Source organism: Syngnathus floridae, chromosome 2, assembly GCF_059516105.1.
Source record: "Syngnathus floridae isolate MCC-2025c chromosome 2, RoL_Sflo_1.0, whole genome shotgun sequence".
In the NCBI taxonomy this organism is placed as follows: domain Eukaryota; kingdom Metazoa; phylum Chordata; class Actinopteri; order Syngnathiformes; family Syngnathidae; genus Syngnathus; species Syngnathus floridae.
The window spans coordinates 14,194,137-14,220,965 of record NC_142414.1 but is presented as its reverse complement, the minus strand read 5'-3'; the positions used below and the strand labels follow the sequence as shown (position 1 = coordinate 14,220,965).

Below are 26,829 nucleotides of genomic sequence, written 5' to 3'. Positions count from 1 at the left end.
TGCAGTTGAGGTCAGACACCACCCAAAATCATTTTGTACTAAATACAAATGACTGTACTACTAAGTGTATTTTATTTCTTTCTTTCCCCACGAACCCCAATGGTATTAATAATAATTATGGACAGTTTTCTGGTTTAAAATGCGACGATAAGCCCCATTCTGATGTCTTGGCATCTCCATCACGTGACCCGGCGCAGCTAAAGCGCCCCCGCCCTCCTCCTATCCCCTCTGGTTGACTTGCGAGCTCTCAGACGCCTTGGAACAGAGGGTGAGAGGATGCAGAAGGGACGCAGCCGCCGCGTGTAGAGGTGCAAGCAAGATTCCGGGCAGAGTCGGAGCCCCCAACCCTTCCTCCCCACGCCCCCCCACCCCCTCTCCTAAATGCAAAGTTATGGCTGAAGGAGAAGAAGAGCCTCCAATGACGCGCCTTGCAGGTTTGGGCAACCTTTCTCTCAAAGTTTACGCAGCAATCAAGTGGTCCTGGTCTGGCATTGCTAAAAATAAGTTATTTATGGCTTTAGAAGTGTGTCCCTCTCCCCTTTCTCACCCACGTTGGTTCTCCTCACAGGTGGCCTGCAGATGACGATGACACGCGCCGTTTAAGTGTCACTCTGCGTCTGCTGTGAGGAAGAGGACGGCTGTGAGTAGGGGGCACCGCACCGACGCCACCGCCATGCAATCCGGCTGCGCTCCAGAGATAACAACTGGCAGCAACTATACGAAGTAAGACCCCCTTAAACATGCGACAATAAGGCTTGTGTAAAGCGCTCAAATTCAGCCTTGACTCTCCATTCCTCAGCACATTAATGTCTGCTTTGCAATGCACTGCAAGGCTGCAGAAACGTGCAGCAAGTGGTGCCTAACGAATTTATTTTGTGCCGAGGCCATCACTGAAATCACTCGAAGTCTACCTCAAAACAACTTTCTCCATTGAAATGTCTTTCAAAAGCCCCCTCAAACGCACCAACAATGTTTATAGTATATAGTACTATCCATCCATCCATCCATCCATTTTCTGTCCCCACTAGTTTTTATAATTTTTACACATGTAGCAAGTAAAACTGACTCATTAACATTTTTGTTTTTAACATGCAATGGGTAAAATTCAACCATTAAAATATTTTGGCAGTGGGTCAGATTGACCCATTAATATATGTTTTGGCGTTAAACATGCATAAGGTCAATTTGACCTACTTTCTTTGGTTTATTTGACACACGTAGTAAGGACATTTAACCCATTAAGATTTTTTGGTGTTAAACATGTTTTGAGTCAAATTGTTGTTATGCCTCAACTGGGAATACACTTAAGTCCTAAATAAAGTCAATACTATTACTCAAAGTGATTTTGCAGATTTGATTTCCCAGCTCCCCAGGAGCCTCCTCCCCGCACAGAACGCATTTTGGACTTTGGATGACGTCAACATCGGAAATATGTGACGTGGCCATTCAGACCGAGGCCACATCACAAAAAAATCTGATCTAGGTCCACATATCAGAGTGACCTAGGTTGAATTTGAAAAAAATTGGGATTGAGCTGTTCAGACTGTCATAAATAACTCAGATACAGTTTGAATGAGTCAAAAATGTTTACTCCTCATTGGTATTTCCTCACTTCTTTACCAACGCACCAACCTGTGCAGCAAAACGTCATTTGTCAAAGGTTGTCTTTGCTTTCGGGTTATTGACGGTTTGGGTGATGGATGAAAATCACTTATTCCATCATTGCTTCTGGCATTTGTCAGTCTGCCAGTGAAATCAAAATCAGTCAGCCCTCCCGTCTGTGCTGACTGACTGTGAATGTAAAAATCTGAACTGTTTTTCCTTTTACTGAACTTAATCTTTGATTTGATATAGCACCTGCCTCCGTTGCGATTTACTATATAAACGCTCACCAATCGAACATCAATGTTTTGACCATCGTCGGTGGGATATCTGGTTACGTCAAAAATGCTCCATCGTCTTGTTGCAGGTGTCAAGTTTGAAGCGGTCGAGCTGAGAATGTTACGCCGAGACGATGACTTGTGACCTTCGTTCCAAAGCAAACCAACAAAACAGGTGAATCCAAATAGTTGTGTTTTTTGTCATTTAAGAAAAACGGTCCTGTTTGTTTAGTTGGTGATGTCTTTTCATACCGCAGCAGTTTCGGTGTGCCGCAGGGGGTTTGACATTTTCCCTCAGGTGTTATGGTTTCAGGCAAAATATTTATTTATTGACCAGCCTGGAAAGAGACAGATGGGGAGCAATAACAACAATATTAAAACTTCCTATGGAAAGAGTAACATCACGTAAGATTTGGATTTTATTTACGTGTTGGAGTGGGAAAGTAGTGAGGAAAGGGATGCAACAAGATGCAATGGTACAATGCGACTGATGAGAGGAATTCAACCTCCTCCTTGTCAAACAATACAACTGTTTCTCATGCTGTAATGTTTAGTTGTATTGTAGTGATGGAGTGTAGTCGCGTTGGTGTGAAGTATTGTTGTGTTGCGGTGTAGTTTAATTGAGTCATAGTGTAGTCATGTTGTTGGCTGCTACTGTTTGTAGTGTGTAGTTGTATCATAATGTGTTTTAGTTGAGTATAGTGCCAACATTGGAGTGTGTTTTCTGTTTTGAGTTGTAGTCCTGAGAGAATCCCAAAAAAAGCATCAATTGATGACACCGGCTCTTTTGCAGCGGGTAAAAAAATAGCATACAATCTGCAGTAGCTGCTGTGCTTACATGTGTGAAACAAGCTTAATGTGTTGCTGTCAAACAAGCGGATAAGTGCCAGGATTATCTTTGGATTCTTCATTTTACTTCATCTTGATTATAAAAAAATCAAGTTTTAGATTTTTAGAGCGGGTTTGTTAGCTTTTATTACTTTATATTTGTTTTAGAAAATGCTACGTTTTAGTTGAGTTTTCATTAGATTTAATTTTATTTTTAGTCTTAGACACCTTTGCTCTAAAAATAGTTTTATGAATGTAAAATAGAGTTTCAGCTTGATGTTTTTTAAAGAACTCTTGTTTGCTTTGTTGAAAGATTTTTTTTGAAGTTTTAGTGATTTAGTTCCTTTTCTGGAACCCTCTCAAAGTGGCAGAATTTGGAGGTTGGTCAGTAAACATGTCGAATCACTTAAGCAAGGCCATCGGTCCCCAACCTTTGACTTCATTTTCGCCAGCATACTCATTCTGAAAGGACGACAGTAGCAGTAGAGTTTAACAGGTTTCTACTTCCTGTTGTTGTCCCACTGCTGTTGATAGATTTTTTTATGATTGTGAGTCAGAGTGAAAGTGATTGGAAAGGCGCAGGGACTATTTACAGAAGCTTTGAGGCCAATCAAATGCACAAGAAATTGAATGAAGAAGCCCTTTAGTTGCTGAAATTTGGCCTCAGATCAGCAGTTTCTTTGGTCACCCAGGGTACATTTAATGATCCCAGTGTCAGAAACAGAAAGAATAACAATAAATATTGTTTGTCTTGCATTCATAAACCCATTGCTTCCCAGTACAATCAATAGTTTTTGCAATGCACGTTTCACATATCATCAATAAACAAGATTTATTACTTTGAAAAATGTTGCAAATATGTGAAATGAAGCGTTTTTATAACATTATTTGTTTCCACCTATTGCACAGGTTATATACAGAAAAAGATATTAAAATGGGACCCATTAATCTATAACAGAACAAGAAATATTGTCATATTTTGAAGCCGCTGACTTCCCCACTGATGCATTTGAGATGTATTTTTCATTTTGTTTTTTTTCATTCAGCAAGCATGATGGTAGCGGTGTGGTATTTATTGCTTTATCCTAGTAGTTGCAGTATTGCTGTAGTGTAGTAGCAGTGTGTCAGCGTTTTTCAGTGCAGCACTTGTGTCGTGTCATATTGTAGTAAACTTGGAATGTATCATTTAAACTCTTATCAGAAAATTCCAGGAGATATACGGAATATATATTTATCCTATAACAAATTAGCACTAGTTTGGACAGAGCAAGCTGACCGCAAAATTGAGGTTAGTATCAATTTTAGCATTTGACAGCAAATGCAACATTGTGCTGAGAGGAGAAAGTGTCATCTTGCAGCGTGGCTAATAATGGAACATAAACAAACAGATGAGACAAAACAACTGTTTGCCTCATCTGCTTGAGTGCTGTTTAATTTTAGCGAGTAATGTTCTTTTTGTGTGCCCTGATCGCTAAGTTTGCTTCAAACAGCGTTGTTTCGATTGATGTCGTTTTCGACACCCGCTAGTTGGAGGCTCCACGATGACCCACGTTTCATTGCAATGGTGTTTTTGGACTACGATGTAGACCAATATTAGCCGTTTGGGTGGAGCCCACCTGTTTGCGCCAGTGCAGCAGGAGGCAGGGAGTGTTGCATCATATTCCCCACAATAGCCTCTTTCAGACCAAACAGCCCAGGAACTCATTTTGTTGTGTAGTTGTCTCGTAGTCTAGTGAAACTAGATACAGTACTGGAAGCTAACAGAAATTAACGTGAAATTGGGAGGACATGTCTAGCATAAAAGCATACACCAAAAAGTATATGATTTATGAAATTGAACATCCCATCCCATTAATTTCTGTTAGATTCCAGTACTGTATCTAGTTTCTTTGTTTCTAGATTTTGATTGGAGCCTTTTTTCTTAGCTCATAATGGTCCATGCAAATCGGCCCATTATTGTTTGCTTTGCCATAACCCTGCTTACAGCTGGAATAACAAAAAACAGATTGGTTTGTGTACGCTAACGCGAGACAGGGTATATGGGTTCAAGCAAAAAGACAGTTTGGGTTAGAGTTCAACTTATAATGAAACGATGGGAGTTTTTTCTTCTTTCCTCCAGGGTGTCAAAAACCGAATTTAACATCTGTACCAGTATGAGACTATAGTGGTCAAAATGATTCAAAGTGCCTTTGGTGTCCTCATCAATATCGTTCATTCATCGTGAAAATGTTGCAGAATAACAAAACTTTTACTCTTAAAACATACGTTCCTTAAAATATGTTTCCTTCATTTTTTACCGTTTTAAGAAAAATAATGTATTGTACATATGCATACACCACTTGATTGAAATAAAATAAATTACATGATTTATATATAAAAAGGGATTTGTTAGAATCAAATCATTTTGATTATGGATTTGCTACTTTCATGATCATATTGAGCATTTTGCACTTGAAATTAGTGTCATTTTTTGAGTAGCTGCCACTTAAAGACATCTTACAATGTCTTCACCGACATTACTAGCAGCGTTTTTGTCTTTTGTCAATGCAGACCGAGTATTTACACATTTTACACAATTGTCTTTTTTTACGTGTGGTTGGACGTTGTCAAGTTAAACATGTCCACTCTGTCTCTTGAAAATGCAAAACATTTTTGTTAACCAGTACCCAGTCTGTGGAGGTTCAAAATGTGCACATTAAATGTTAACATTTGCCAAAATGTCCATCCTGTCATAGTCCAACCTGTCAGCAAGCTTTCAATTTGCATATTCATTGCTTGCAGTTAAATCAGCTAAAAACAATGTGTGGGAGCTTGTCCAATATTTATGTCAGCATAACATCTACATGCAAGGAATATAATTTTTTTTCTTTTAAACACAAGGAGTGGATCACATTGACCCTTTAGTATTGCCGGTAAGAAAAAACAAAACCCAATAGGATGTTTGACAATGGCCTTTGAAATGCCCTTTTTGAACAGTCTCTTTATTTGTGTCTAAAAACAAGACATGCTTGCTAGATTTGAATAGTCCAAAAAGTAGGTCATGACTTTATGGTAAAGTATGGCTGGGACCATATGAGAAGGGTTAGGAAAACAGCTGAGCAAGTTTAATACTGAGGCAGTGTGTCCACTTCCAATTTGAGGCTTGGGTTAACGTTTCAGGCCGGTGAGACGCCTGGCTTAAGAAATGGTACCGTCCGCTTTTGGAAATCATATCTAGAACAGAGAGAGAGCGTCACCCTGTAATGTGAGCCGTGGTTTGGGTTAAATTAGTCCAAACCTGCCACGCTTTTTTAATAGCACCTGTGTGGACACAAATTACAGCTTCACAATCTTAATAGGTACATCAAAATTGACAATGTGCTCATTTATGCAGTGGTGTTATTTCCAAAATGTGAAATATGACATTTAATTGACATACACCGATGGGCCGGCCTTTAATAAGACAAGAATGACAAACTAACAAGTTAAACGATTTTTATCATAACATAAGACAGGCATTCTTTGCACTACTTTTTCAGTCCACATGCTCGCAATGCTGGTGCTTTGGAGGGGAACTTTTTAAAACCTTTTTCAAGCATAACCGAGCAAGAGCCAGATTGATACATAAATCACTCAAAGGACTTCTTCACAGTTTCAATCTGGGACTGCTTCACTGTGACCTGCTCAGGAAAGGAGGGACATTTGAGTACAATACTTCAAGCTGATTGGGCGATATGGCAACTTGTGCAGCCTTACCAAACTTTTATTTTGACCAATTTCGGCAATGAAAATGCGAATCAAGAAATTAAAGAATCACAGACCTCGTGTCCGGGTGAAAGCGCCCTTCGGTGCACCTCTTCCAAAAAGAAACTCTGTGAGAACAGAATTAGTTGCAGCACCCATGCATTTGTCCACTGGTGTTTGTTTCACCCGGTCTCAGCGCTTCTTGCTTTCGTCGCAGCCACGTCCCGCCCCCAAACACATTGTTGCTTTTGTGATTGGTCCAGCCACTAGTGGCTCGGCTCAGAAAAAATTTGATTTGAGTTGAATTATTTTGTTGATGAAATTGATGACAGCAACTGTTCTTCACAAGTTTAGGGGTGCCAATATTGTACTTGGACTGTGGGGAAAAAAAAGCTCCGATACTTACAAACTGATACTTTAGCAGTCTGACATATAACTTCAAGACTAAGACACCGCATGACTAAAATAGCTTAGTTACAGGCTACATTGCAGCAAAATGTGAGACAAGAGAAAAACATTTCAACGTCAATGATGACAAATTGTTACTCTAACATTAGAGGTCATGTCATGTTCAAGAAAAGTTTGTGTTTTTGAATTAAAGTAAAGCACATTTTCACCACAAGATGGAATGGCGTTATCAAGGCTAAGAAAATGGTGGTAGGGCTAATACCTTCAATTTTGAAAGTGTGAAACTATCCATCCCATAAATGTGTGTTGAACAGTTTTCAAGAGGCACAAACATTTCTGACAAGTGTTTGCATTTCCATCAAATTTGACAGGCTCCTGCAGAAACAGACACTAGCTGGTCTTTGAAGGGTGCTGGGGAAATCCTGAAACATTAACAACAGTCCAATTCATGTAAATGCGCATTCTTATTGGACAGTGGGGAGGATATTTACTGGGGAGTTTGAAACAGTTCCGAGAACTGTGTTCCCACCACATTTTCCACAGTAACATGTACTTTGATCATCTATACTGTAACGATGATTTTTATGAGTGTTAAGGGTCTTGTTGCCAAAGTGGTTGGTTTTTGTACCTAATATTGTGGCCAGTGATTGTCAATCGCGGAATGGTGTGTCGAAAGGAGACGTGTGAGCGTTTTGTACGTCCTAGTGGAAACGTGCCACAACACGAGGCTGTTAAACCCTCGCCGCGAGATGCCGATTGCAAACCCCCTTTGCCCGATCCCGCAGACCCTCGGCACATTCCCAAACATGCACTCAGGCATGCTCGGCGAACAACTTATGAAAAGCACATGGGAGGCAAATATTTCCCCGGCGGTACACTGGTCCAATTCATTCCTCTTTTAATCCGCTCTGAGTTTGCTGCCTAAAGACGTCTTGCTTTCTTATACAAGTCACTTATTGATTCAGGCCTCAAGATACAGTGCTGCCTTCAAGTTCCAACACAATGCAGTCCAGGACTTCCATTTGCTTGATCTTTGACCATTTGTCCATTGAGATCAATGAAATTTGGAGTCATTCATTCCCAAGACTCAAATATATGTATAAGTTTACAAAGTACATCAGGGTTGGGGAAATGTTTGTGCTCAAGGGCTACATTTGATTTTGAAAACAGACAAATATGACAGGTGGAAAAACGTACGTAAACCATGCAAAAACATTTTTAGAATTTGTTCAGTTATAATTAATCAACTCATTTTTTGACAAATAAATGTCACAATGTTAAACATATTACATAAATATTTAAATCATTTTTTTACACTGATGAAAACAAACGTTTCACCTTCGAGCCCAAGTGTGCCTGCTTACAGGCGATTGTCTCTTTAAGTTAAAATTTACCCCCCAAAACGGCACATAAAATAAAATAAATATAACCCGTCAAGCAGAAAAGTTGCAAATTTAATGCCACTTTCCAGGTCCCTTCTCTCCACTTCTGTCTGTGTAACTGTTGCCTACTTGCTGACAAATGAGAGATGACTGGGATGAATATTCCGCCACAGTTCAAGCAAAAGCTCCTGGAGTCCAATCTAACTGCTTTGGGGGGGTTCACCATGCGTGTGCCTGGTAATGCACATGCATGATTGACACCTTGTCATTTGTTTTTCCTCTGGCAAAGTGTTCAGAAAGGGTTGATTTTTTTTCACGTCATTCTACTAACGTATTACCGTCACGTATTAACGTAACGTATTAACAAAGAAGACAAAAAAATGTGATTTTTTTTTTTACGGGGGTGACTTAAGTTTATCATCTGTATTATTTAGCAGTCTTGAGAGCAGCAGAGTGGATCTGAGGAGCAGGAATTTCTTGTTGAAATCCTGTTTCATATTACAGTACGAGGGGATACTCTAGTTACACGTCTTTGCAGAGTGAAAGATGCAATCCCAAGGTCATTGTGAGGTTTTCGCTCGCACCATCGCAGCTCATTGTGGCTTCCAGCACTATTGTGTTACACGTCAAACGTGTTAAGAGAAAAATCCCTCACTGAGGCGGCAACGTGCCATAACCGTCAAGTAAAAGCTGCATAATTGAGGGCCTGTTTTTTTTTTTTTTTTTTTTTTTTTTGGGTTATGTGTTTTTTTATTGTTGCGCAATATGGCTAAAAGCAACTGCTAAAGGACAGGGCTGATGAAAGGCAGATGTGGGGAGTAAGTAAGACAGGCCTATGGCATAATGGGTGGGACTCTGCAAGCTGCAAAACAAGGCAAAAAAAGCCAGCAGGCAGTCCACGTGGGACGTTTATTGTGGGGAAGACGATGCTGTGACGCCAGATCGTCTGTTGCGCAGACCTGGTTGTTCATTCTTGCCGTCTAGCCCATCCTACGTGGCGGCTGTAATGTATAGGCGCCGCGATCTTTGGATTTGGAGCAAATGTCTGACTCGCTGTCAACAGCATTGACTTTATGTATAGCTTACCCATTAACAAGTTGCTGGGATCATCTGCTGCTGATCTGCAGAATTCCTCTGGAGGCGGCTGCGGGCGCTTTATCGGTTGTGTGAGAGATCCCACGGCAGGTATTATTGATTTGCAACTTTGGACTTTATGCCTCTCCTTAGCAGGAAAAAATGCATTCAGTGAACTTTAAGGATGATGACTCGGGAGAACTGACAGTTTTTGACCACGTTTGCTCATCACAAGTTGCTTTTTGCTATTTTGGACCTTGTATCACATATGCATGGATGCACACGTTCGTCATCATCATCATCTGTCAAAATATATAAGTCGAACTAAAGCTACATCAAGCATCAATTTTCCAAAGGTGTGAACTTAGCTGCACACCTATCGTTCATTTTACACAGCTCATATTGATTGTTTTGTTTACTCGGATTTACAGTGCAGCCATGAAGCTCTTCAGGAAGGACGATATCTCCACAAAGAAGGACAAGGATAATGAGATCCAGTATGAGGAGCCACCAGATGGCGGCTGGGGCTGGATGGTGGTGCTGCATTGTTTCCTGGTAACGTAGAGACAAATCATGCTTACTGCTTTTATATCTGGAAACTAAACATTGGTGCAACATGGAATCGTGGAATGCGTTGAAAAAAAACTTGATCCAGTCCAGCACCAGACTGTGATCTTGTTTTTTTTTTAGGTTAACGTCCTCGTGATGGGAACGCTGAAGACCTTCGGGATCTTCTTTTTGGCATTCCAAGATGAGTTTGGGGGCTCAGCAGAAAGCATCAGCTGGATCGGTTCCATCATGTCCAGTTTGCGTCTCTCTGGAGGTTTGACAACACCATCTTTTCCTGTGTCGCTTTCTCACAGGGTGTTGCTCCAGTCTTGTTCATTTTTCCTCAGTTCTGTCTTTTCTCTCCATCTCTATCTTCTCAAAACTCAACCTGTCTGTCTGCGTTTATAGTAAATACCCATTTAAGTGTCAAAAATGATAGAATCACTCATCTCGAATGATGTTCATTCAATTGTTTGAATTTGTCAAAAAAGATCAGACCAGAGACATGACAACGGTAGTTTCAAATGGAAACTTTATGGCTTTGAGAAACACTAAAAGAAATCAAGAACTTAAATGTGGTACTCAGTACTTCTTTGGACCAAGCAGAAGGAAAAACATCTGGACTCACTCAATTCTGAGGAGCAAAAAAAAAAAATGTTATGGACTTAATGAGCAATAAACAGTCCTTTCTTTGATTGCCACATCATCTTTAGAGGTTGGAGCATCTTCACGGACCATTTTCTTGAATTTCCACCAAAGATTTTCAATCGAATTGAGATCCGGATTATTTGCGGAATTGACCTTACGTGCCCTCCTTCAAGGAATGTTATCACAGTTTCTGCTCTATGACTAGAGGCATTATTATCTTGAAAATCTATTTCATTATCCCCAAACGTCCTTTGAGTTGATAGACGAGAGAAAAATGTCCAGAATGTCAACTTGTGCCTTTATTGAAAATGTAACGTCAGCACATTTTCTTCATTGGTCTTCATGAATCTTATTGGAACGGCAGCGGACAAAAATTCCAGCCTCATCATCACCTTGTCTGATGCAGTTTAGTGATTCATCTGTACTGATGGCTTTCCCGATGTAGCCTTGTTTATTCCTGCTTAAGTCTTAACGATGGCTTTTGTTGAGCTTTTCCATAAGCTGTTTTACAGTTTGGTCACAGATGCTGACTCCACTTTCCTCCCATTTGTTTTGCACTGCATTTTCAGTTTTCAAGATGTATTGCTTTCTGTTTTCCTGTTTTGATGCTTTCATTAACACCCCTGCTGTACCGCTGTGCTTGCCTTTAACATCCTTCTCATGCTGTTTGTATTTTGTACAGATTTTAGACAGCCCACTAGACAACCTACAATTCCTTTCCTTTGTTTCAATTTGTGCTGGAGCCATGATTCATCTCAGTCCACTTGGTGCAACGGCTCTTAGGTTTGATTCCTGCTGTTGAACTGAACACTAATGAGGAGATCTGATTTGATGCAGGTGATAGTTTTGGCAATGGAAATTTACAGGGTGATTTTTTTTTTCTTCTCAGAATTGTGATCCCATTTTACTTGTTGTAAAAATTTAACCGTTACTGACTAATGCATTTTTTCTTGATTTCCTTTCGTGTTTTTTAAAGCCAGAACGTTGCCATTTGAGATTACTTTAGTTTTGAGTCGTGTCTGAGATCTGACTTGTACGAAAACAACTGAATGAACATCCTCTCGGAGTGGCAATTCCATATTTTGTTTCCATTAGTTGTATCAATCTTCCCTGTGCTGAAAACTGTTCTGTCACATAAAAAGGCGTACAGATAGAACACACCACATAGCTAACCATCTCAACAGATGAAAGCTCATGACATTTGAAAAGATGAAAATATAGTTACAAAATCCTCAAATGTTTTGCGGGTGTGCCTGTCTCTTCACGTGTCCTCCCTTTTCTGTCACCCATCAGCACCCATCGCCTCGGTGGCCTGTGCCAAGGTAGGAACCAGGGTGACGTCCATCACCGGGGCCGTGCTGGTCAGTGGGGGCTTCCTCATCAGTATTTTCGCCAACAGCGTGGTGTTCCTCTACATCAGCATGGGAGTCATCGTAGGTGAGCAGGAAATGTCCTCTTGTGGTTCCATGTGATGACTCCAGGACCCCCCTTCTTAAAAATTCAACATAATTAGCATTTGTTTATTTTCTTTTGTTTCTATTTTGACTACTTTGGCTGCACAGAACATATTACAAAAAAATGTTTTGGGTTGACTTTCCTCCATGCAGGAATGGGTTTTGCACTTCTGTACCAATCCTTCTCCGTGGTCACGGCACTCTACTTTCGAAAGAAGTTGGCAACGGCCTATGCCATTGGACGCTCTGGGATGGGTTTGACATTTGCCTTGGCTCCGTTCACTCAGCTGCTTCTGGACCAGTATGCTTGGCAAGGTAGGTTGGGGCAAATGCATCACTATAAATAAACAAATACGGACATTCACATATTTTTTTTCAGTGGTGGGCCACGCCTTTCGGATGTAGATCTTTGAATTTTCGGCCACTCCCGGCCTCATGCCACACGTGTTTCTCTGAACCAGAGCATGGGAAGGTGCTGACCCCCCCGGATGAATTCTAATACGCTCTCATATACTCAATATGAAATTTGGTTCAGATTTGCAAAAAACAAAAAACAAAACTTCATTCTTTTAGCTGTACAGGGCCTGCAGTCCTGCACCTGAAGGCCTTGGGGAGTTTACGTTGCTATAGCAACACATAGTAGAAGCTGAAATCTAATTGGCGCCCAAAATATAATTATAACACACAAACAACTTTAAGCTCTGCTGCCTAGACACATGATATTGAATGAAGACAAGAGACCGTTGGAAATAAATTGATACGATATTTTACAAATGTATACTACATGTGACATGCCACTTTGGCTCTTCTGCGTCTCCCTGGCAGGCGCATTGTTGATCCTCGGGGGTCTGATGCTCAACATGGTGGCCACCGGGATGCTCCTGCGGCCCATTCAAGTGAAACCGGCATCGAGCTGCGCTTCCCCCGTCCAGAAGAGTCCAGCCGTGTCCCTCAAGAGCTCCTCTGAGAAGGACAACGCCAAAAGCTGCCTGAATGGCTCCTCACATTTATCCAACGGCATCTCCAAATCAGACTCACTTCCATCCCCTCCTCTTTCTCCTCTTGAGGAGCTGGTTTGCACTCAGGAAACCAAGGAGCAGTTGGAGAACCCTGAACTAAACAGACTGGTTCTCAATGGCCACGAGACCCATCAAGACGTGGGTCTGTGTAAGCCCACTGCCGATGGCTCCGTGGAGCTCAACGGCACCTCGAATGGGTCCACGTCAGTTGGGGTTCCCGCCGTCCACGCCGACACGCCAAGCGAGGAGAGCCCCCCGAAAACCAAAGTACTAGATTTTTCATTGCTCAAGGACCCGTTCTTTTGCATCTATACTTGGTCTTTAGTCTTCAGCCAGCTGGCTTACTTCATCCCCTACTTCCACCTGTCTGCCCGAGCCAGAACCCTGGGCATTGACCCCATGGATGCTTCTTTCATCATCTCTGTGGCAGGTAAGGCCCACACTGAACATACTCTTCTTCACCGCACACTGAAGCCAGATTCAAACTGCAGGTCTTGATGCATAAGTTAGTAAGTTTGGTGAAATCAGATTCTTTTGTGTAAGTGTTCATTAGCCCCTCTATGGCATTTCCCATTGTGTGTTAGCATTACGCTAGCAGAATTTCATCAGGAAAAGTTATAGTGATTTTACGTCTAGTTTTACTGTAAGCTTCAACTGGAAGTGGTTGGAAACAAATCTTGCTCTCATTTTAGAATAATTGGTCAGACATTTTAAACAGCAAAATGTGTGACTAAATCACAATGAGAGAAAACGCAATGGAAGTATTAGAAAAGAATGACCAGCATTGAAAACATATGTATCGATTTGAAATGTCCACGCAAGTGATAATTGTGACATTTATGAGCTGGAAGGAGGTGCTCCTGACTGTTGCAAGAGTGGCTTCATCAAGTCCTCCATCAACTTGGTGGCCATGAATTATTCGTGAGCTGCTCAGACGCTGCGGTATTATGCAACGAATGCGCTTACATAAAAGGTGAACTTTGGTCCAGTGGCCATGGCGGGTGTGTGGATTCACGCTCACACTATATTGTGAAAACAACATGTGCATTGGGACCAGTTGCACGCATCCACGAGCGCCTCCTAAACGTGCTTGTAAATTATTGAATGAAGATGCGTGATCATCCACAGCATGTTTGTATCTGGCAGTGATTCATTGGATCCATCCATCCATCTATAGCGCTTTTCGTCATTGGAATCGTGGCTGAGCTGGAGTCTTAATAAAGTCCATAAACTCTGAAAACACTCTAAACGAGCTAACTAATAGCAACTGTGTCGGTGTTCTATCTTCGTTAGCGAAAGATATCTGAACACAAACGACTGAGCAACACATGTAGACAGCTCATATAACAATGATCACAGGCGTATATTCTTTATCCTCCGTGAAGAATGACTTTGTTTCCTGGGGAGCTGAGACTGGCTCCATGAACAGTATTGCCATATGCCTCTATTATACTGCCCCCAGGTGGCCAAAGCATGTACACCAGAAGGAGGAACACAATGTCCTTGTAGTTGACCAAAAATATCCACGCAAACCAAACCGAATAAATGAAAACAAACAAACAAACAAAATAATTTTAAGCTATGAGTGTGATCACTGAGCAAATTCAACTTGTATCTCAAGGAGCCACTGCAGCGATAAACATTTATTGAATCCACCGAGTTGACCATTTGCATTATCACGATTTTGTTTTGTTGCATTCGTTTATCCTTTACCTCCCTAAATTGATCAATTAAGCTGGATTTTTTTTCTTGTTTTCTTCAACAATCATTAAGTCAATGGTTAATAAACAATAGCATGAGATGAGAATGAATTCTAAAATTACATTTTAACTTATTTCTGTTTGAAAAAAACAAAACAAAGGTCAAATAAGGTACTGGCGCATATCACTGACTTAAATCCTTACATGTGTTTTTCCCAAGGCAAACTCATGTACACTTTTTGAGCAAAGCACTTAAACATGAAGTCATAACTCTCTTAAGCTGCAGGCAGGAAATCAATAAACTGAACGCATGACATGCACCAGCAACTCATTACTGCTGCTGTAGCACTGCAACCGCAATTGGTTCCCTCCAACTTCCGTTTGGTCCGAACCAACACTTCCCATTACTATCAGTTATATTTGGAATAGTTAATTCCATTGTCTTTTGTCAACTGGACTCGTGCATGGCAACAATTTGTCATTATTAATCACACGTGTAGCATGCACATATATTATTTATTTTCATTATGGTTAGTAACAGAAGCAAGGAGGACATCATCTGTCATCTGAGATGAAGCCCGAATTTGTAATCAAGGAACATTAATTTTCAGACCAGTGATATGAAATTGAATCGGCACACCTGATAAATTCTCATGGCACAGAGGTTGAGAATCACTGGAGTGCGCGACTTCCCCTCGACCACCCGAAATTTTGATTGCATCACGTTTGTCCTGTCACGTTTGGCGCTCATGTGCGCTGGTAATGAGAGTGACGGAGTGCCACCCGCGCCACAAAAGCGTCGTCCCAGCATCCCGCTGGGCCCTCTTTTCTCCCCCCCGACGGTTGTCATAGAGGTCCATTGCCTCAATGGAAGGAAAGTCCGGTTCGGCCTGTTCCTCAATCCCTTTTGAGCTAGCTGCTCGTCGCTAAGCAACGGCAGGCTGAGGAAAGTTGCCGGTAACGAGCGGGGCTCCCTCGCTCCGTGCGAGGCCAAGCGGCAGACACTTTGCTGAAAAGCACTGAGGCGGCAGCATACACAAAGGAGGCTGGCCGGCGGAGCCGAGGATGCAGCCAAGTGCCTGGGCCAAGCTGGGAAAAACCAACAGCGGCCCCTATTATCTCCGGCTTTCATCTCGTGACTGCATGTCCATCAGGGAAGGGAGGGGAGCGACGGGAAGCACACCTTCTGATGCCTCGCACCCTAACATTAACCTTTTGATATCTTGCCATCAATCTTTAGCATGTTTTAATGGAACGCACCCGAATCTTAAAGCTTTTTGGTGGCTTCCGCTTTAACCTTTTAACACTCCACTTCACAGGCAAGACAAGGAAACTTCATTGACGTGACACACATTTCATACACTTAGTAGCATTTACAAACTAAACAGCTAAAGATATTCAAAGTAAAGAAAACAAAAGTAGCTTACTTGCTTTTCAATCAAAGGTATGGAGACATTCTTTTTTTAACCTGGATTTAAAAGCATTTACACTTTTGACTTCACTTCTATTGGCAGCTTATTCGATTCGCGTGCAGCATAAAAGCTGAATGCTGCTGCATTTGCTTTGAAAACTGGCCTCCACTAATTGACCAGAGCCTGCAGACGTCAGAGCCCGACTGGGTTGAAACAATATTTAATCAGCATTGATGGGATGCCGCGAACACTGCCTGGGAACCATTTTAGGACTGTTCCATTTAGTTCGACCCAGGTTTCTAGCTTGCTCCAGTATTTCATGATCAACTGCATCAAACGCTGCAAAGTGAGATGAGACAAGCAGTGACATGTTCCTTCAGTGTTCAAGTTGTACTTGATGAAGTACAAAACTTGATTGAAATTTAAAAACCTATAAAACTGGCAGGACCCCCGCTCTAACTTTTTCATGCTTCACCTTGCATCACATTGTAACCTTTTGTTTCCTCACACCATACTTTTAAATTTTCACCGTGACGTGAACCTCCGCCAACTCTCCCATTGTTCCCAGAGTTCCACGCACATGCCTTCTACCTGTCACCATTACGATTAGTTTCAACTGCCGCTCGAGTATATTTCATCCCAGTTTGAAGAGGAAGAGCTGCAGGTGTGCGCCAACCCGTTGCGGCCAAAGCACACAAACAAGCATGCGCGCGCAAGCGAGAGATGCTCCGCAACAGCATCTCGGGTCGGGACACGGCAACGTGCAAACATGTAAACATGACACAGCTGCCTCGCCAATCCTCGGTGACCTCGCTGCAGACGTCCGTTATGTAAGAACAGCCTTTTATATCGCTGTTTTTACACCTTAAAAGCATGAACCGAGCTGCACCACGATCCAAGACAAACAACGAACTGGTTATGTCAGGGCACATTTCGACAAACAATCCATCTCTATTAATTCATTTTTAAAAATTCATTGTGGCCGGCCCATCTGTCGTTGTCACAATGAAACTTGGCTTTTGAGCACCAAACTGCACAGCACTGGCCTTTGCAATTGTTATTCTGTCTCTCCGATGCAGCTGCTGTGTCGCCTTCATTGATCCATTGAGCTTGAAGCTATCCCCGCAACAGCCCGATACCACAGCCTGCAGCTTGTGCACTGCGGCTGCATATCTGCTGAGTCATCAAATGCCACTTGATCACTCTCGACGCTAGCACGTGGCCAGTGGCTCCCAGTGATGGTCGGATAAAGAGCGGCAATGACATCACTGTTTGTTTATAAATGGGATGTTTCCAATATTAATATTAAAAATAAATCAACACGGAGGAAGGGGGGGTCGGTTTACTGGGGCAGTCCTTCCTGTGTTGTATATCAAGGTCAATCACAGACATCCTGCTGTCAACCTAGTTTAGCGAGTCTGCTTTATCATATCTGATGATGATAATAATAATAATACATCAAATTTACACTTTAAAAAATACCAGTATTTGAACAGAGTTTCTTATATCTGCTGCAGGAACATTTGAACATACAATGCACATGTAGCCTATTCCATGTGTTTTAAACATTCCGTTAAAGTTTCACAACATCCCACACAAACGTATATACATATGGATTTTCATTGCATTTCAATGTATCTATTTTGTATTGTTATGCCGATACAATATTTGTGTTTTATTTTTTTATACATATTATTTATATTTTAAGATTTTCTTCGCACAGAGTCAAAAAGTTGTACAGCATATCGCTTGAATCTTGAACAGACAGCGTGGATACGTGACGTTTGTGTAGTCATACGTTGCTTTCTGTCTTGCGCAAGGCATCACAGAGACCATCGCCCAGCTGGCCTCGGGCTGGGTGACCGACCGGAACCTGTTCCACAAGTATCACTACCACAAGGCTTACCTGATCCTCTGTGGCCTGGTTAACCTGCTTTCCCCATTGGCCACCTCCTACATCCTGCTCATGGTCTACGCCATTTTCTTTGCCATCTTCTGTGGTGGCTACATGGCTCTGCTGCTACCTGTTCTGGTGAGACAGCAACTTTTTAAACATTGTTATATTGCAGAAAAAGTCTAACCCAAATTGCTGCTCCCTAAGGTGATGTCACATTTCTGTTTTGCTTTTCCTTCCCTGCAGGTGGATTTGGTGGGGGCAGATAAACTTAACAACTCCATGGGCTTCTCCATGTTCTTTGTGGGGCTGGGCTGCCTCACGGGTCCTCCTTTGGCAGGTAAGTCATTCCCATTGGCTGGCGACCAGTCCATTCTTTCACCCTGAAAAAAAAAAAATCTGCAAACAGCAACACAAAACTACCGGCAACACAAGTGAGTGTAACCCTCAGTGAAAATGTCCAAAAATGTCCAAATTGAACCCAATTAGTTTCCCTTCCAATTGTCATGCAACCCGATAGGCTTAGGTCTAATAAAATCTTGACTACTAACCGACTTGGACTTTTTCACTTAGGGGGTTCACTCACTTTTGTTGCCTGCTGTTAACATTATGTAATAGTTGTATATTGGGTAATTTTGCAGGGACAGGAACATTTCTACTCTTATACAAGTTGTACAGTGATACCCCCCCCCCCCCCCCCCCCACACACACACACAGCCACCTGGAAATATGTAGTGTCAGCCTGGCTAGTCAGGCCAGCTGGAGTATTTCAGGGTTGAAACACAACTTCGGGGGCAGTTCATAAATAGCGCACATCTCGTCGGGAAAACGACCCTACCAGTTGACAGGCAAGCCTGAAGCAGATTCTTCTTTGCACACGGCCAACCGCGCTGTTGAATTGTCTCTTGAGCGTTAGGTTGGGCAAACTTTATGCTCAATGGATGTATGCTTTACTGGTTTAAACAAGTTTAAACTGATGAATGCTGATGAAAAACTAATATTTATTTTCGTTTTGCGGACAGGTTTCCTGTACGACTACACGCAAACCTACGACTGCTCTTTCTACCTGGCGGGGCTCTGCTACCTTCTCTCGTCCCTGTCGCTCTTCATGGAGCCGCTGGCCCAACGCTGGAAAGCCCGGCAGAACAAATCGCGCCAGACCAAGACGGCGCAGAGCGGCTGCAGGACCAACGGCTGCTTTGCCCCAGACCGCCCGCACAATGGCGTCGTGTAAGAGCCAACCAGCATGGTCGCGACGTCGCGTCGCCCTTCTCGCCTTCAAGCATCACCCAAGGATGCATGAAACTGGTAGACAGAATGTCGAAAAGCCAAAAGTGTAATACAGTATATTATATATACATATAATCCTGTTTGTATCAGAGGCACATGGCATCCAGCACATTTTGGAGAGTAGCAATGCACAATATAGCCAACTCTTGCCTTGTTGAAAATAAGCTATGCAAAAAAACTTCACTGCTTTTCAGCACAAGCACATGCCTTTTAAAAAGCCGTTACGCTCGCAATGAAGCACCTTGGGGCCAAATTGGAACAAGCTCCATGACTTAGCACAACGTGGACAAACACAATGGGCTCAAGGCTGCAATGGTGTATACATAGGTTTTACATACACCAACATGTGTCTCATTACTCAGAAGTAGAGGCTAAGCAGGCTATGCAAAGGACTGGGGGCTGTGGGATGCGGATATTGTAATGTTGGGTGTTAAAAAGAGCTGGTTTGAGCCTTTTTGTTTTTCCTGCCTAAGTTTGAGCCTTTTTTTTAGCTTCCTCTCTCCCTGGCCACTTCATCCAGCTATTCTAGGGGGATCCCAAGAAGTTACACAGGCTCTCCGGGGGTTCCGGGTCTTCCAGGTGGGATGTTCTCATAATGTCTCACCACTGAGGCATCTTAAATTGATGCCCAAGCCACCTCATCGAGCATATCTCAATGTGGAGGAGCTTGACTAGGAGTCCCTTCAGGATGAGCTTCTCACGCTACTTCTGAGGGAGCCCAGAAACCCAGTGGGTCTCGCCCCATCACTGTTGGCAATCTGGACCAAATTCTGATATTGGTCATATAGGGACCCAGCAGTCCGTATCAGAGGGTTTGGAACACCATACTCCAGAAAGGTCCCTGAGAGACATGGTCAAAATGCCTTCTCCAAGTTCACAATAGACAAGTTCAGGCTGTCTTGCCTAAAAACAGATTTTATAAAGTCTTCCTAAGCGCTATTAAAAGATGTAGTTCTTCATTATTTACTTTAGTGTCACCTCTACCTCCTTTCAGCATGTCCAGGAGCTGTACCGTGTCCTGGAACGTCAGAACCTTTTTTTTTTTAAAGCAGGGCAGATAAAGAGCTAAAAAAAAATAAAAAATACGAGGGTGCCTTTTTCATCTGATAGTTTATGTTCCTGCAGATAAAAATGCCTGGATAGGCAAGGGTTGACTAATTCAGTCGTTTTTATGCTTTTATTTGATGAGGTTACATGAGGTTCTGATGTATTTTGGACAAAATTAAGTATTGATCCTTACCAAGACGCCATTTTGCAGCATTATTGCAACTCGGCCTACCTTGCACACACACATTTTGCTCCAGTAGGTCAATGCAAGCAGGCGCAACTTTATTGAGCTTTATTCCCGCAATGATTATGAGTTATCTGAAGGCGAGGTGAGGTGTCATCTAATGGCAAATCTTGGGATTATGTTTTTGTACTTTCCTTTTCCACCACTGTTTGCCTTAGCGGGGACGCTCCAGCACTACTTCCTGTGATGTCAGCCAAAGTCATGTGAGAGGCTTAATATCGGTCCTAAGCAGATAGGTGTTGATACACTGCCATCTAGTGGCAGACGAGGGCTCCTACTACAAGAATGTCAGCTCAATGAGTACTTGTTCTTCCCCCTCAAGTTACTTGCACAATGCTGCACTGAGCCCTAAAACCTTTTTGTTTGTCAAGATGTTGCAATCACTGCAGCAGTCACAATGCATAAAGCCCCCCCCCACACACACACACCAGTTGCGTTCAAGGGCCAAGCCACGTTTTGTATAACGTTTTATGATGCTTTTGATTTGAGATTATTATTACCTGTTTCCTATTATGTTGATAGCATTTTCTTTTGCTTTGCGGATGAGTGTTTTATTGTGGCTAACTGATTGAGAGTGTAGAAAACTGTGCTTTTAACTAATCAAAGGTTTTTCTTGTTTCATTTTTAAATGCGCACATGTCAAGTTGCTCCCATGTTATCTTGCTCCCCGTCTCGAGTTACGACTGTTATTGTAAGGCGAGTTGCGCAGTTTTGTGTTTCGCGACTGCAGATTGGTCACAGCGACTTGGAATTTCCCTGATTGCAAAACTGTTCAAATTCTCAATAAAAACACTGAACGAAACGTCTTGCAAAAAATAGCAAACATAAAAAATAAATAAATAAATAAATAAATAAATAGAAAGTCACCTACGGGATTTGAACCCGTGACACAAAGAAATAAGAATGGTTTACTAGGCAGAGGTTTAACCGCTGTGCTGTAGTGATACCAACAGTCGCTCTAGATCAGGGGTCACCAACCTTTCTCAAACCAAGAGCTACTTCCTGGGTACTGATTAAGGCAAAGGGCTACCTGTTTGACACACACTTCTGAAATAGCCAATTTGCTCAATTTGGCTTTCACTGTGTTATTATTGTCATTTCCAGTTCGTAAGTGTGATTTTAACAAGAATAGCAAAAATACAGTCAAACCTTGGTTTTTGACCACAATCCGTTCCAGAAGGCGGTTCGAGAAGCGAATCGGTCGAATTCCGAATCTACTTTTCCCATTACAAATAATGGAAAAAATGTTATCCGTTTCAAAACAAACCCACCCCCGCCTTTTTTAAGCATTATTTCATTTGCGCATATTTGTCCGATCGCGCAACTTCAGCGCACCGCCGAACGCGCAACCGTAGCGCGTCGCCCACCGCGCAACTGCACCGCGCTGGTCGCATTATTGTGACAGAGCCGTCGCTAAAATTTAGAAAATATCTTTAAAGTCCTTATGTACTTTCCAAAATTTAAGTGGACCTAAGTGCGCAGGGAGCTTAATTTTGTCCGATCGCGCAACTGCAGCGCACCGCCGAACGCGCAACAGTCGCGAGTCGCCAACCGCGCAACTGCACCGCGCTGGTCGCATTATTGTGACAGATCCGTCGCTAAAATTTAGAAAATATTTTTAAAGTCCTGATGTACTTTCCAAAATTTATGTGGACCTCAGTGCGAAGGGAGCTTAATTTGGTCCGATCGCGCAACAGCAGCGCGCTGGGCGCTCACTGTCGCATTGCTTTAAGAGCGTCTTTGTGTTTTAGGATGGCTGCTCCCACTTGCTTTCTTTGGAGGCATGATTAGGGGTTAATACAATCCTCAAAGTAACGAAAATACAATAACAACGGAGTCAGTCGGCATCCGGGCCGTGCGGTCGAGTTTTCTCGGGTCCTCCCGGCTCCTCTCGCGAGGTTCGACCTCCAAATTTTGTTCGACAACCGAAGCAAAAAAATCTCGATTTTTTTGTTCGAATTCCAATTTGTTCGAGAACCGGGACGTTCTAAAACCGAGGTTTGACTGTAAAATAAATAGATGCAGCTCACTGACAAGTGCCGCTATTTGAGCTAATTTTCGAACAGTCCTGCGGGCGACTCATGCGGTCCTCACGGGCGACCTGGTGCCCGCGGGCACCGTGTTGGTGACCCCTGCTCTAGATAATGTTCAATATAGCCAACGACACTAAATTACTCGGCGAGGGTACGCGTTGATCTGACCCGCCCATGTTAACTGGGGGGGAAATGTTACCATTGCCTGATGGGAGCTCAGCATCAGCTGTCATGCAATAGTGTTGGCTCGTGAGTGAACGATTCGTTCAAAAGAAAGAATCCTTTCAGTGAACGAGAGTGAACGAACTTCCTAACGTGATTCGTTCTTTTTCAGTTCATATGACTATAACCAATAGCGGCACGGTGGCGCACTGGGTAGCACGTCCGCCTCACAGTTAGTAGGGTACAGGTTCGATTCCACCCCCGCCCTTCCCGGTGCGGATTTTGCATGTTTTTTTGGGTGGGTTTTCTCCGGCCACTCCGGTTTCCTCCCACATTCCAAAAACATGCTTGGTAGGCCGATTGAAGACTCCAAATTGTCCCTAGGTGTGAGTGCGAGTGCAAATGATTGTTTGTCTCTGTGTGCCCTGCGATTGGCTGGCAGCCAATTCAGTGTGTCCCCCAACTGCTGCCCGATGACCGCCGGGATAGGCTCCAGCACGCCCGCGACCCCCGTGGGGACTAAGCGGTTCAGAAAATGGATGGATGACTTCAACCAGTAGGTGTCAGTCATGCGCATTGAAGTTGGTGCCACCTCGCCATCTTGATTTACGATTTGCCCAGGAAAGAAAGAAACACTCACTGAAACACCACTTCTTTTAGGCACGTTTTCTCCAAGTTAACGGCTAACTTTATTGCATGAAGGGATGCGCCTACGCCTCCCCTGGCATCATGAAAAGGTGAAAAACAAATTCAATATTTTTATTATAAAGTCATTTTCCTTTTAATTTAAATAGTTTTGTATCATTTTGAACCAAAATCGCTAAATTTTTTATAATCATTTTAAACCCGAAGACGATTCCAACTTCCTGCCTAGCCTCCTCTTCGGATTGCGTATTCACACGGTTGCCTATACTATGCAGTTAGACAGAACTGCTCTCTGTCTTTTTGTCACTGTTAATACAGTGTGGCTATATTAACAAATTTCCGTAGTTAAGCTGATGTATTGAATGTCTAGTGTTTTTTGTCATCTGTTTTAGGTTAACCCTAATCCTAATAAAAAAAAAGCAAAGTTAAATCCCCCCAAAAAACTACCTAAAAAAATCTAAATAAACATACCAACCTAAATTCAATCGGACGCAATGCTAGGGATAGCCACCAGAGGGTGCCCGAGGGTGACCGGACAGCGTGGCGGCCATTTTGGAAAATAATCATGGTACCGTGAGTGTAAGGGACACCCAAAATAAAGACTTTCAGGAGAGAGCCAATAGCATTAAAAGATGCTGTGGAGATTACAGCGATCCGAAGTGATCACAGCAAATGGGACACCCTACCAATGGGATCCACAAATGTTGAAACTAAAGTACAATAAAATGAAATGTCAGATAGATATTTGAATTAAAATAGAAGCACAATACCTATGAACAGTAATTGACAAAATCAATTTGACGGCTGAACATTAAAATCAATGAAATCAAAAGTGTAGGGGATACAAAAAAAGTAAAATAGTAAGATAATGAATGGTATGAAATTGATAAGCAACTTTTGTATTCAACAGGGACGAAGGACACAGCCATATTTGAAGACACTCAGTGTTGAGAATATTAAAATAGGTTTTGACTAATAATTGGAAATCCAATAAAGCCACACTCAGGGCCGCTCGAAAGTATATCCAAATTACCTGGAGTAACTGCTGGAGAATGAGAGGTAGTACACAAAGGATCTACAAGAGGGAGTCACCAGGAACCTGAATTAATGGGAACCGTGAGTGTAGGAAGTTTCTGAAATAGTGACCTTCTGGCAACAACAACAACAACAGGTTGGTCTTCCCTGGGGCCTTGCGGTGTATGAAGCACAGGGAAATGGAAGGATCAATCAAGCATCTCCTTAGGTCGTGCGTTGTAATGGGACAAAGGAGATCGCTCAAGAAAATCTTTTGTAGGCTGGTTCTCACTCTGATCAGGATGGATTGATCCTGAGCTCTTCTTCCTTGAGTGGCTTGACCTGGATACCTCGCGGTGTTAACGAAGGGTCAAGGTGACTCAGGGTGTAAGTGCTCAGGGGCTCCAGTCCTCTTGGACCCTGATCGGAGGAGAAAGACAGCAGTTCACCGTGACTCGTTCTCACTCTGATCGAGGTGGATTGAGTCCCAGCTCTTCTGCCCTGAGTGGTTTTTTTTTTTTTTTTTTTTTTTTTTCTTTCCGTAGGTACAACCAGGAGGAGAGCACTGGGGAGGCACTGCTTAGTCAGGGCTGGCTCCAGTGCTCTTGAACCCTGATTAGAGGAGAAAGGCAGCGGTTCACCGCGGCTGGCCTCCTCTGATCGGGGAGGATCGATCCCCAGCTCTTCTGCCCTGAGTGGCTTGACCTGGATACCTAGCGGTGCTAACGAAGGGTCAGCAACTCAGGGGGTACGTATGAGGCCCCCCTGGGTTCCGATTCTAGGGACAAAGCACGCAGGGTGTGGTGGTCCAGAGCGGAAGGACCTTAATCCAGGCTCAGTCTTCTATGAGGTGTAGCCTCGCCCATGCAACAGCCCATTGCACCACACACGTTAATGTTGAACCCTAAATGGCCAATTGGCGCAGGTTCCAAATTGTTACCCCTACTACTCACATCCCCTAGTCCAGCTTAGGTGACTAGGCCGAGGATGCACCGGGACCTAGGCGTTGCAGAGTAGGGTTTCTTTTTCAGCTGTTCCTTCCACAGGTATTGCAATACAGGTGCGTTCCCTCTAGATACTTTGTTTGACTTCCCTCTCGTTGTAGGAAGAACAGCAACGTTGGAGGAATGGCTCCAGCATCGCCTTGGGTCGTGCGTTGACCTGGGAGAAAGAAGATTGCTCAAGACGGAAGAAGCCTTTTTTTGTAGGTACAACCAGGAGGAGAGCACTGGGGAGGCACTGCTTAGTCAGGGCTGGCTCCAGTGCTCTTGGACCCTGATCAGAGGAGAAAGGCAGCGGTTCACCGCGGCTGGTTCTGACTCTGATTGGGGTGGATTGATCCCCAGCTCTTCTGCCCTGAGTGGCTTGACCTGGATACCTAGCGGTGCTAACGAAGGGTCAGCAACTCAGGGGGTACGTATGAGGCCCCCCTGGGTTCCGATTCTAGGGACAAAGCACGCAGGGTGTGGTGGTCCAGAGCGGAAGGACCTTAATCCAGGCTCAGTCTTCTATGAGGTGTAGCCTCGCCCATGCAACAGCCCATTGCACCACACACGTTAATGTTGAACCCTAAATGGCCAATTGGCGCAGGTTCCAAATTGTTACCCCTACTACTCACATCCCCTAGTCCAGTTTAGGTGACTAGGCCGAGGATGCACCGGGACCTAGGCGTTGCAGAGTAGGGTTTCTTTTTCAGCTGTTCCTTCCACAGGTATTGCAATACAGGTGCGTTCCCTCTAGGTACTTTGTTTGACTTCCCTCTCGTTGTAGGAAGAACAGCAACGTTGGAGGAATGGCTCCAGCATCGCCTTGGGTCGTGCGTTGACCTGGGAGAAAGAAGATTGCTCAAGACGAAAGAAGCCTTTTTTTTTTTTTTTTTTTTTTTTTTTTTTTTTTTTTTTTTTTTTTGTAGGTACAACCAGGAGAGCACTGGGGAGGCATTGTGATCAGAGGAGAAAGGCAGGGGTTCACCGCGGCTGGTTCTCACTCTGATTGGGGTGGATTGATCCCCAGCTCTTCTGCCCTGAGTGGCTTGACCTTGATACCTAGCGGTGTTAACGAAGGGTCAAGGTGACTCAGGGGGTAAGTATGCGGCAGAGGAGGCAAGGGAGGCTTGGCAATGCTCGTCGTTATGTTTCATTATCATTTTTAATGTCTACATTAAATGCTGGTAATGAAAATGTATATCTTTTATGCAGTTTTGACTTTTTTTTGTTAACATGCTCTTTTTATATTTGAGGTAATTTATTCCTTCGCGGGGAAAACCCAACCGCCTGATCTCAGCAACACCTGGACGGGGAGGAGATGGCCATGGACCAATCATCTCACTATTTTGCATGCTTTAATATTCATATTGTGTTTCTTCAAAACTGGGCAACCCGGAAGAATGTGTCTTTTGGTGGTCACAAAAACGTACGAGCTTT

The 26,829-nt window shown here is 43.1% G+C and overlaps 1 protein-coding gene and 1 long non-coding RNA gene across 3 annotated transcripts; both read left to right on the top strand.

The window, feature by feature from the left end:
* The first annotated feature begins 240 nt into the window (after positions 1–240).
* On the top strand, positions 241–21,354 carry slc16a4 (solute carrier family 16 member 4). Its single transcript, XM_088369386.1, has 11 exons — positions 241–434; positions 569–723; positions 1,970–2,055; positions 9,727–9,850; positions 9,986–10,118; positions 11,786–11,929; positions 12,100–12,261; positions 12,772–13,395; positions 17,898–18,109; positions 18,218–18,311; positions 18,994–21,354. Exons 3-11 carry the CDS (start codon positions 2,015–2,017, stop codon positions 19,203–19,205), a joined length of 1,746 nt encoding a protein of 581 aa, XP_088225512.1. The 5' UTR covers positions 241–434; positions 569–723; positions 1,970–2,014; the 3' UTR covers positions 19,206–21,354.
* A 1,596-nt stretch (positions 21,355–22,950) lies between these two features.
* Positions 22,951–26,303, top strand: LOC148401993 (uncharacterized). 2 transcript variants are annotated; one of them, XR_015857040.1, is made up of 4 exons: positions 22,951–23,098; positions 23,190–23,303; positions 23,408–23,484; positions 24,303–26,303. It is a non-coding gene; the product is annotated as an uncharacterized LOC148401993 (long non-coding RNA). The 2 variants fall into 2 exon arrangements; XR_015857039.1 differs by having other exon boundaries at positions 22,973–23,303.
* Positions 26,304–26,829: the final 526 nt, after the last annotated feature.

Excerpts from the sequence above, each read along its gene's own strand:
- slc16a4 (XM_088369386.1), top strand. The coding sequence starts at position 2,015 with ATGACTTGTGACCTTCGTTCCAAAGCAAACCAACAAAACAG. Across the intron at positions 10,119-11,785 it reads CAGTTTGCGTCTCTCTGGAG|CACCCATCGCCTCGGTGGCC; the intron begins GTTTGACAACAC and ends GTCACCCATCAG. Across the intron at positions 18,110-18,217 it reads CTCTGCTGCTACCTGTTCTG|GTGGATTTGGTGGGGGCAGA; the intron begins GTGAGACAGCAA and ends CCTTCCCTGCAG.